The sequence below is a fragment of the Trematomus bernacchii genome, unplaced genomic scaffold (assembly GCF_902827165.1).
Source record: "Trematomus bernacchii unplaced genomic scaffold, fTreBer1.1, whole genome shotgun sequence".
Taxonomy (NCBI): domain Eukaryota; kingdom Metazoa; phylum Chordata; class Actinopteri; order Perciformes; family Nototheniidae; genus Trematomus; species Trematomus bernacchii.
Window position 1 is genome coordinate 7,610,980 of NW_022987564.1, and position 12,146 is coordinate 7,623,125.

The 12,146-nt window shown below is 40.8% G+C and overlaps 1 protein-coding gene across 10 annotated transcripts in view; it reads right to left on the reverse strand.

Annotated features, from left to right (window-relative positions):
• The window catches only part of clasp2 (cytoplasmic linker associated protein 2), a 68,122-nt gene that overhangs the window by 53,447 nt on the left and 2,529 nt on the right, over positions 1–12,146 (reverse strand). For all 10 annotated transcript variants that reach the window (XM_034125074.1, XM_034125082.1, XM_034125078.1 and 7 more), the window contains 4 exons: positions 8,513–8,591; positions 5,314–5,417; positions 4,431–4,522; positions 1,992–2,067 (listed from right to left, as the gene is read on the reverse strand). In XM_034125074.1, the coding sequence (XP_033980965.1) occupies positions 1,992–2,067; positions 4,431–4,522; positions 5,314–5,417; positions 8,513–8,591 (351 nt within the window). The remainder of the gene's footprint in view (positions 1–1,991; positions 2,068–4,430; positions 4,523–5,313; positions 5,418–8,512; positions 8,592–12,146) is intronic.

The window sequence follows — 12,146 nt, forward strand, 5'->3', positions numbered from 1 at the left end:
CGGTATGGGCCCTTCGGTTCGTTACACGTGTGTACCGAAGTGTACCGAACGAATATAACGTTAAACGTAAAAAATTGAGAACGTGAACAACTTTTATAATTTGCTCACATTGGGTTCAACGAGTCATAGAGCGACCAAGTCATTTAATTGGACGAGAGGCATACTATGAGAGCTGGTCACAGGGATGTGTTCAAATGTAGTCAGTAATTTGAGGAACTGGCGAAATGGCGAACGCAGATGAAGTTGAGCTTGAAAATCCTCCAGCATCATTGAAGTCTCCGGTTTGGGAAAATGTTGGTTTCGCAGTTACGTACAAGGATGACGGACAAAGACAGGTGGACCGAACCAAAGCTTTTTGTCGGCATTGTTCAACTAACATTGGTTACACGGCTGGCAATACATCAAACTTGCACACTCATTTGAAAAGGCATCACCCGAACGTGACTATCACCGGTACCAAAAGAAAAATGACTGAAGTGCAAACCCAACTCCCACTAGCATTTAAGCCTCCACCACTCGCAAAAAGTTCAGACCAAGCCAAAGCTATTACAAACGCCAAATATCCTTATGTTGCCATGTTAGCAAAGCGCTACCTGGCTGTATCTGCTACCTCTGTCCCTAGCGAGAGGGTGTTCAACACAGCAGGAGACATTGTTACTGCCAGCAGATCTGCCCTTTCGGCAAGCAATGTGGACAAGTTCATTTTTCTTTAAGAAAACATGAAAATACAATGACAAGCAAGCAAGTCCTAATGTCAAGCTGGCTGCTTAGGTGAGTACTAGTACAGTACAGATTATTTCAGTTCATCGAAATGCTGCACCTTAATGTTTATTTTATTATATTTCGTATTTATTTGAGTGAATATTCACAGTTTAATAATAACGTACCGAACCGAAATGTTTGTGAAGCGTTACACCCAGTGGCGTCGCCTGGCCTGGGCATCCGGGGCTTTAGCCCCGAATGTTTTTTCTGTAGCCCCGGACAATTCTCCCTCAATAATATAATACATTAACCGTGCTTTACGTGAACCTCATCATGACACAAGAGAGGACGGCAGCACTGTAATTTCCCGTGTTCAGTGAATGCAACAGAGGCATGACACCAGACCAATCAGAGAGTTGCATAGAAATAAACGTGTGCTTGTGTCATTCAAGCTCGGCTCTGTGTGTGTGTGGCAATAGCGCATTTTTAGTGTGATAGAGAGAGAGGGAGAGAGGGGGAGGGAGGGACCGTGCCAGCATGGACCGTGTTGTTAGCATCTGGTTAGCTAGCTGCACTAACGGACATAAGGAGCTGTTTGTTCCACAAGAAGCTGGAGGAGAGTCCTCTCCTCTCAGACTGAGAGACTCAGGTGAGCTAAAGGACTCTCTGAGTGTTTAGATAGTTAACTTTAGTTTAAGTTATCTCAGTGGGTCTCAAACGGTTTGGTCACAAATTATTCAAAAGATTATTTCCGCGGCACACCTTCATATGATCATTATAGTTATACAAAAAATAAGAGAATAAATGAAAAACAGTTATGAAATACTATATGGCAGTAAAACAAGAATAGAGTTTAAAAGGGGAGTGATTAGTAAAATATCCATAAAGAAAAAGTACATCTGTTTACAGTTCTGCTTCATATGGGTGTTGAGAGAGGTATCCATAGATCTCTTCATTTTGCTCTCAAAGTGCACCAGATTGATGCATTTAACTTCAATATTTAAAAAAAAATCTTCCCGGGGGAGCATCCCCCCGGACCCCCCTAGAGGAGGTGAGGTCCGCCCCCCACTCATAAAAAATACCACTTTACCCCTGCCTATATGCCGTGAGCTGATTATCGAGCCTCCATTGTAACAGTCGCGGGTGTACTGTGCGTGTGGGGAGTGTTGCAGTAAAAAATGCCACTGTAGTGCCGCCGCCACTGTGGGCTAAGCCCCGAATGTTTTCAGGTCCAGGCGACGCCCCTGGTTACACCCCTAATTATAATGCTGAAGTGATGCGTCTCTTACCTGTGGGTTCTGATCTCCAGACAACGTGCAGAGATGAGGAACCAGTTTACTGAGGCTCAATGGCTGGGCTCCATACCTGAGAGGGAGACAAGGACATGAAAATAATTATATTTATTCATGAAGCAAGGCTGAAATACCTGATGTATTAAAGCTTGCACATCATTTATTTCACATTTACAGGAATATGGAATTGCTTTTATTCTCAAGAGGGAGGCTGCATTTTAGAAAGCGTGAATAGAATGTATGACCTCTGGGATAAATCGAGCAGACAGCTGTTTATATTTTACTTTTTTCTAACAATTTGTATTTATTTATGGTAGCTGAGAGGTTAAAGCCCTGCAACCTGAGATAACACGAGCCAATTAACAGTATCTTCATCACTTAACAAATAAATCACAACAATACGAAAGGAATTTAGAGCAAATTAAGCAAGCGACTAAAATATACATATATCATTTTTTCTTTTACAGAATGCAGGTCGTTAGGGTGTACACACTGCCCAAAAACAACTAACCATGTGACATTAATAACGACCATTTCAAAGTCATGATGTATTAGAAGAAATTATTCATCTTGGAAACATTTTTGTGTAGATTAACCAACAAGCCAATTTTAATTAGTCTTTTTTTATTTATCTTCGAGGATGTGATTTATTTAACCTCCTGTGACTTGTGGAAAAACATCTCATATTAAGCTGGGATATTTTCTTTGGAACATAGCAGTGAGATACAGTCCTGTACAAATTAAATGTAGAGAAGAGAGTCCTCCATCAGGCCTGACAGCTGAGCGTGTAAGAGTTCAGGCCGGGGTGAATTGAAACCAGATTTTTTTAAATCTCTGAAAACGACTATGAGGTGACTTTAAGGTTGTTAACGTCACATGACAAAACACGTGGGCCACCTCTTCAGTCCTCAAACAGTTAAAGGTCCCATGTCATGCTTTTCCGGTTATTACCCGTCCCATTGTGTGTTATGAAGGTTTTTTCTGCATGTAAATGGTCTGCAGAGTCAAAAACCCTCAAAGTAGACCCTGTAGCGAGTAAAACTCTAACACAGAAAAGACCTGTCTATGCTGCCCCAGAACGCCTCGTTGGAGATTTCTCTTTTTCCATTGTAATCTTCCTGGGTACAGTGATGTGCCCATACCCAAATGGACCAATCCGTGGAGCTCCTCACACACACACACACACTCTCTCTCAGCGGTGAAACTGTGACGCGCTGGGGGGGGGGGGGGGTACTAGTGGAGCCTCGCAGTGGCGAAACTGTGGCGCGCTTACACTGTAGGTGCGCCGCGTTTGGGGGTGCGGGTGCTAGTGGAGCCTCGTAGGTGGGGGTGCTGCAGCCCCCCCACCCCCCTTCCCGCGTCCATTCGCGATGTCTCGCAGACCCCACGCACCAAGCAGGAAATGAACCCAGCTCACACTGTCCGCTCCTCGCAGCAGCAAACCGCGCAGCAAACCGTGCAACGTCCCACCAACACGGCACGCAGCATTCTCATCTGTTTGTCCTTACTGGTGTCATTTTCTGGTTGCTAACGCCATTGTAACACATAATCACTGATGTTCCGCTGTAACGGTGATGGACTCATCAGAACAGAGTGGGCGAGCTGAACAATCAGAGCACAGTGGGCTCACGGGGGGGGGGGGGGGGGCAGGAGCTCCAACAAGCCATGTAGGACAGAGAGTGAATACACATACTATACAGAGATGCTGTATGAGAAACCAATGTGAGTTTGGAAATTTGCACAATATAAATCTATTCTATTATACCTCAACAATGGAATTATGATCAGTAGAAATGGCCATGACATGGGACCTTTAAGAAGATTATTCCTGGAGACAGACTGCGTGTGTTCCTTTAACAAACAAATAAGGCATGCTCATGGAGAGTAGTAATAAAAAACACATAGAAAAAAAGAGTTAATTCAAACTGAAGAAGTATGGCATCAGTACAGCAAGGCACTAAAGGTAGCCGTGTGTGAGCACTAAAGCCTAATGGAGGTGCACGATCAGGAAAGCAAAATATCTATTTGATTTTTATAATGTGATCAGTACGTTCTCAATGCATTATATAACTGATGGGTCTCTGCAGATCCTTTGTTTTATATAAAAATGTTTAACTTTGCAACATTTTTCTTTAAGGATTAGTAATTTAGGCTTTTCCACAAGTAAAACACATGATGGGTGTTTTTCAATCATTTTTCTATTAGGCATTAAAAGATTATTGGTCAATCCTGAGTATAGGATTAAGATAGCAAACTCTCTGTCATAAAATACCTTCAGTATATCATTAATAAATCAATGAGTTGGTTTAGACTAATGTGTGAGCTGCCCACCAGATAAGAATAAATATGCATACATTTAATAGCTTTAAAATGTCCAGTGTTTTCTTTCACATTTCACCCTGGAAGTGATACGGTGGCGACGGGGAAGTTACTCACGTGTTGAGCGTGGCAATGAGACAGAGGCAGATTCCTTCTCGACTGCGGAAGTTCTTGTGTTTAAAACCAGGAAGTAGCCTTTCCCAAACGAACTGAAGGAGAGAGAGAAAAAGGGAGAGATGAGGTAGAGTGACTGAAAGAACGAGAAGAGGAAGCTTCTGCCAGGCAGCTCGTCAGGGGGTAGAGCAGATTTCGCAGCTAGTGTGCTCTGTGTAGCTAACACAGAGCTGAGTGGAGATGTAGAAGTGTAATTCCTTTAACACCCAGGTGAGGGAGCCCAAATACAGAGCTCCTCTCAGCTGAAGTGAACATTTAATGATGTGGAGGTGGCTGTGATTTGTCTGCTGTCTGTTTTTCGTCTCAATAGTGCATTCTTCCTGAAAACTGGAATAACTAGAGTTTATCTGAAGCTTAAATGTTGTAGAGATAACTCCTTATTTCGACTTCCAAAATCAGCTGCATAATATAATGCTTACATAAGCATCAGCAGGAACACGCAGAAACGAACATTAGTCAAAAAAATATATTATTATAGTTTTTGAACCTATGTTTTTTTTTTTAAAGGAATATATAAATACCATTTGTGGCCAATTTTGACAGTCCTTTAACAGTAAACAGCCGAACACAATGCAATACGGTTTTTAACATTTACTAATCACCGTCTGTCAGTCGCTGAACTTGAAACACATCAAAAGTCCTGAGACTTTTTAAGGATCAACATCTACATTTCTCCTAAGTTGTGTCCATAAAATATTATATTTGTTGATATAACGTAAACATTTGTGAGTGAGTGAGTGAGTGAGTGTGTGTGTGTGAGTGAGTGAGTGAGTGTGAGTGAGTGAGTGAGTGAGTGTGAGTGAGTGAGTGAGTGTGTGTTTCTCACCATGGGCGAGGCACTCTGCTCCATACAGCGCAGGATAAGAGCTTGGCTGTTCTCCCTGACCTGGTCCTTCCCATCGCCCAGCCGGTCCACCAGAGCTGGAAGAACTACAGGCAGAAAAAGAGATGGACAACGGGAAGGGTTAATAAAAGTTAATAAATGAAAATTGCAGTTTAAAAAGTGTACTATTTACATGAAGTACAGGGAACATGAGGCCACACATGAAACTGAGACAAGAAAAGACAAAGGACAACAAATAGACACTGCCCCCATGTGGAGTACTCTTAAAACATGTTAATACACAAACATACTGTATGTGTTTATCATTAGCTACAGTATGCGATTGTGTGAAAGATGACATAAAAAACATTGAAATGTAAAGACTTGAGCAATACCAACATCAACACCAAAGCTCTGATAAAACCAGAGCAAAGAGTATAGGAAATGGACCGTGACTAAAATAGTATCATATCATCAAATGCTCTCGTGTCACTTCCACTTTATCTAACACACAACTGCTCCAGTAGCACGGTCTATGTAACGCAGTGACGTGCGCTGTACAGAATTAAGAGTAAGAGCCTTTAGATGCTGGCACTGAAATGTACAGATTTTGGCAATAACACAAATGTTTCAGATGGTTACTATAATCCTCTGTGCAATTTCAAACTGAGCTGGCAGAGAGCCCTCAGCTTGTTGTTTTTTTTAGCTTTAATATGTGATAAACAGCTATTCTACAGTTTTTAATCTGAAGATCACATTAAGGTGAACATTATAAATATAATATTAAGTGAAGACTGTTGGAAGTCTGTTTTTATGAAAGTATGGTGATATTAAGTATTTCCCATTAGCAAAACATTCCATAAAATCATGAAAATCAACTATTTGTTCCTATAAATAATGTCAATATCCTCAGATAGACCTTATACATCTTATTCCTCTCTGCCATACACTGACATCGAGGTCCAAAAGCTATTAAATTAGCCAGGCTTATTATTATTTAATTCAAAAAGTCTAAAATGAACGACATACAACAGGTTGTCCTTTTCCATAACCCTGTTTGAAAATCTAAAATGTCAAATCTGGTGAATCTTTTCCTTTTTTATCAAATGCCAAAACGTTCTGAGTTACATCAAACTCAAAACCTCCCTTTGACATCAGCGCCATGAATGAGATAATAGCAATACACCAAGAAGGGCATGACCACCCACCCACACACACACACAACCAATCCTAGTCGGAAACTTCAGCGTAGGGAGTGATGTCACCTCTCCTTTCCTGCGATGTGTGTGTGCGCGTACATTATGTTACCATCACAGCTGGTTGCGTTGGCAACAAGGACAATACCCTCAAACATAAAACATGACAGGGGGGCATTGTTGCACACAACATCATCTGCTGTAGTAAGCATGAAAACACACACACACACACACACACACACACACACACACACACAGCGAACACAATTTGCTGGTGTGTGGCAAGTTGCTTAATCTTTTTCCAACAGGGCGATCAAAGTGGCCCACAGCTGCCGGACCCCTTACGTCACTTTGTTTTGATTCATCACTTAGAAACAAGACATTCTTGTGAAGTGAAAAGCACATCTTTTTGTGATATGAGTATTTCACTTTTCTCAGGGCTGTAGCAAATAGTTCAGAGCTTTATCCATGACGTTAACATTAAGATTTGAAATCTATTTATATTTATTATGTTTAAACTCATGGTTCTGCACAGTTGCAGATAAAGGATACACACATTATATTAGTGTTATACTTTGAATTGTAGAGACAGAGTCCCAGGAGAATCTACTTCTACAAATAGATTGTAACTCACATTTCTAATAAAGTCAAAAAATCTAAATCTATTGAAAAAAATAGGTCAAATTTGTATTTAAATGCATGTGTTATCCAACACATCTTTGGGGGTTTAGCCTTTCAAAAATAAATTGTTTGATAAAAAATAAAAACAGACTTACATATTTAATCAGATGAATCCCTGTATTGAAATTGAGGATTTAGATTAATTTTTTTTATTAATACAACACGAGGACAGAAAAGTAAATCCTCATTCAAAGATCTTAGAAGCATCAAACGTTAAAAAGAATCACACTTGGTACAGCCCGACAGCACAGTGCCAAAGTGAACACATACGGTGTAATGGCAGCAGCCCTGACTCAGTCCTGTAGATCAATACGATCGCTCAGTGTCAATGATCTCATCCTCCTACCCTCCGAGTGTGTGTGGGAGTGTGTGAGGAGGGTGGCTGAGTGCAGGGGGAAGGAGAGAGAGCACAGGAAAGGAGAGATGGAAGTCAGATGGAGGGAGGGAGATTCCAGAGGCAGCAGTGGCTCAGAGATGTTTTTACCATCAATCTGAAACACACACACTTCTATAACACACTCACACAGGGCTTCGGTAAAGACAGTGAGCCAAATAGAGTGTGTCTTTGTGTGTGTGTGTTGGCAGACTTTTTCTCTGTGTGACAGGTCCAGTCATCTCAGAGGTGATCTGCAGGATTGAGTGTGTTTGACAAGATCCAGTCTGCCTGACAAAGACAGCTGGGGACACCTTCAGAGGGCACACACAAGGGCTGGCACAGACAGACACGCACAAATACAGACACAGACACAGACACACACACTCACACTCACTCACAGAGAGAGAGAGCATGAAATTGGATACAAGATTCAGTGTATGAGGTCATATAAATGTGAGGTGTGGTTTTGGTGTGTAATAGACTGAGCTACAGCATGGCAGACAATTTAGAGCCTAAATATAGAGAGCAGAGGATGTACTGTATGGCAGAGAGGAGGTGGTGCCAGGCTTTAGAGCCGCCGCTGCTGCTGCTGGTCTGTCTCAGAGGAACCACAAAGGGGAAGTGAAAGACAAAATGGTAGGTCAAATGCTGAAGAGTCTTTGAAACAATACAATAACCTTGAGCTTGATTATTTATTAAATGAATCGCCATCTACTTATTGGTTTGAGAATTATCAGATTCGAACACTTTGAATGTGAATATTTTCTTGTTTCTTTACCTGTCTGGAACGACTGAATATATTTTATGTTTGAGAAATTAAGCCGCAGAGGTATTTGAAGGAAAAACGTGTGTATCTTGTGTGCATACATGCGCAAAGCTCAGTTAAAAAACAAATACAGAGACATGATGAATAGTTTCATTCAGGGTGGGAGTGGGATAGATGTCTCACCTGTGCACAGGTATCCTCTGAACCGCTCTCCCAGCCGGTCCACAAACGCACCGCAGATGTCTATTCCCAGCAGCGCCACCTACACAACAGAGTGGAACAAAGACAAATGTTATAGTAAGCCTCACACAATAATATTTAACATGTCAACAAACAAAAAAATATTTCGACCTGAGTCAGTGTCTGCCTACACATTCACCCTAGTGGCAGCAGTCAAATTAAGACAAATTGGCTGAAAATAAAATAAGGCTCTCATGCAGAGGTTTAAACAACATTTAAAGTCTTCATGTTTCAGTGTCCAATATTCAAAGATTATTTATATTCATTGTAAAACACAATGCAGGTAAAGTTCCAAGTTATTTAACAAGAAAAACAAAAAAGGAGACAAAACTGCTTTTGTAGTTTGAAGGATGAGATAAGAGTCTCAGTCTGAGGAAAGAATGTGCTCTATAATCTGGAGTTATGACAGCGGATACTTCTGTATCTCTTGGCACCTTATATAGATACAAAGAAATGCTGAATCAAACTTTCTCCTGAGGTTTGCTGACTCAAACAGCAGAGTCTGAGAGAATGTTCATGCTGTCATGTTTAAGGAATCAAGTCTCTCCTTGTCTCCTTTTTAAGATGTAGGCCGGTCAGTCTGCAGACAGCTTTTTGAAAAAAGATTTCAGCCCCCAAATCTCAGATATCTGGAGCCTTGTAGCGTGAGAAACTAGTACTGTACCCATCAGAGAATGGCAACAGTGAATTCTATTTCTTTCTTTAACGGGAACTGTACCAGGAATTTGTACCAAGACTGTGCACAGTGTAATATTTTTGTAAACATTGAAGTGTACAAAGTCTTACATTGTATTCACAGAGTATACATTATACAGTGAGTGTACAATATTTACATTGAGCAACTCCATCCACCGTGTAAGTGGAAATGAAATGCCAAAAATAAAATACAAAAACATACCCTCCAAAGACCATCCCTTAACGGTTAACCCCTCCATCTGCCACAATATACTGTACAACCACTTTTTATCACAATATTTACAAGTGCAGATACCCGAGCCAGCTCAAATCACAGTGGATTTCTCAGTTCAGGTTTTTCATACCAACGTTCTGAAGTATTGCACTTAACTGAGGTTTAATATGTGTTTATGGATAAAGTGATAGTACTTTTTTTTTTTTTTTAAAGGTGTAAAACAGGCAATTAGATGTAACACCGAAATGTTTGACATTTGGTTTGGGGGAATTTTACCATTATCTCCACTTTCTCAGAGTCATAAACGTAGTCATTTCTTATGGCAGACCCCTTTTTAAAGTATCTGGAGCAGTCGGAGGTTTTATCAAACAGTAATATATATCTTGGCTCAATTGTTGAGTGCCTATGGGATCAAATAACATAATCATGATCCCAAAGGCATCCAGGAATTGAGCAAATCCAAGTAAGTAAACTAGGGGGGTTTGAGGGGGCGCCTTTTTTCCAAGCTTTGTCTGAGAGGAGGCCCACAGAGTTAGACAACGGTTGCTCTAAATAACAACCAAACAAAACCGATCAGAAACTAACATAATGTCTTATTACTTAAGCAACTGTAGACTGTAGAATACATAAATAATGCATGAAGACCCTTACTCAAGACACTTAATCATCTCTCCTGTCTATCACCACTGGCTTATGATATGATTTTTAGGGGGAAGGTACACTGGATTTTTGTCTTGTGGTAAAGCTGAGTTTTCCACTGTGTTTCTGATTAGGATCACATCCCACACTGCGCTGTGCTCCTGGAATGCTTGTGTTGGCAGCGCTGCAGCAAAACTGAGCAGTCCAAAAAGAAAATCCATTAAACATTTCTCTCCAGACTCCTCTTCCATAAGTCGGGAGTAAGGCTGCAGTTTTTTCCCTATTTTAGTCAAAGGGAAGACTGAAGAGCAAAGCCAGGAGGTAACCACAAAAACAAAAGGGGGGAGGATGGGGGCAATGAGGAAGAAATGCAGGGACGAAGGCCAAGCAATACCACAGAAAACAAAAATCACCTGGAGAAGAAACATGAGCTCCAGGTCACTATGATGACTCTGTAATCCTGACCTAATTTAGGGGGAGGGAGGAGAAACAGTGCAGGCAGGAAGCAGCCCTGCGGCCTCCCCTCCTCCCCTCAGCACCCCAACAAGCTTGGCGCCCACAACCATATGGCATCTTCCCTCGGAGAGAGACAGAGGAGGAAATAGAAGAGGCTGTGCAAGTTCTCTACCTTTGACAGGAAGACATGGATCAGCATCAAAAGAGACTGAGGGGGAAGATTTTTCCTGCAAAATATGACTACAGTTGAGGAGGGAATTATGGAGGAAAGAAGAGGTGGGAGGCAAAATAAGCACTTGGGCATCACCCCAAATATTTCAAACATAGGGCACGTGGAGGTGGCTGGGTCTACCTAACCAAAGCATCTTTAGAGGGCAATCTTCAAAACATCAGTGTGACTGAGGTATGCTCAGGAAAAAAGGGTAAATATTTAGTCCAGTATGAATGGTTCTTTGTGAAGACTAAGGTTGGAGCGTATGTTGGCTTAGCCGGCTAATTCACATACCATGTTCAGGTTTACTCTGGATTCTAGACAAGCTTTAAGTGATTTAAAAGGTCCAAAGTTCTCACAGCAAGATTTAGGAGTGCACAAAATGTGCTGGATGGATATCGATGCTCAAAACAACTAGAAAGACAATTGAGGAGTGAAGACCTCTGCCATGGCAGCAAAATGCTCTCATTATGATGCAAAGGTGAAAAACTAGATTTGTCCTGTTGGTTGGACTTAATAAGTTATTTGGGGATGTAACCATAAGCTCTGTGATTAATCATAACAACAAAACAACTAAATTCATGAAGAAATAACTATTATTTTTTGTTTTTATAGATCCGATATGTGTCAAAAAATATGTGAATAGAGTGAATGGAAGCCTTTCTTAGTTCAAATCCCTGCTTAAACTGTGGGACTGTGGAGTTGGTAAATCGATGTTAGAACATATTTTCATGCTACAAAGCAATGGCAAAATGCCCCTTTGTTTTGTGTAGTGCCAGATTAAATATTAGGACATTTTATTGCCATATTAACCAAGTTACATTTGAATTATAATAAACACAACTCTCCACAAAGAGTGGTGCCCAACATTACTGAGGGTTATTACCTCAGCAGAATGTGAAAGACAAATAAAGCTGGACTTTGTCTTTTAACTATTATTCTACTGATAATAAAGCAAACAAAAACATCTAAAAATCAGCAATCAAGTATCTTCACTCGAAGGTTTATACAGTGAAACATCTGCAGGGAGAGTTGAGTTTACAGGAAAAGCAGGCTAACATAAAAATAGATTCATTGATTGAAAGAGAAATAACAATATGTTATCACTGCGGTGAATATATTTAATCTTTAAATACTGAAATAAGACTTGAGCCTGTGTGTATTGTACCGTAAAGCCTGCACTGTGATAAATACTGTATCAAAAGTTGAGTTAAACATTATGAAGCATATTTTATACTCTTTATTTGAGCAAAATCACAAGGATCAGAGTGTTTCGTCAAGCCAGCCTGGTAGCAGTATCAACCCTCGATCAATAAAGTCAGTGTTCAGTCATCTCTGCCGCCCATAAATGCAGCATGCAA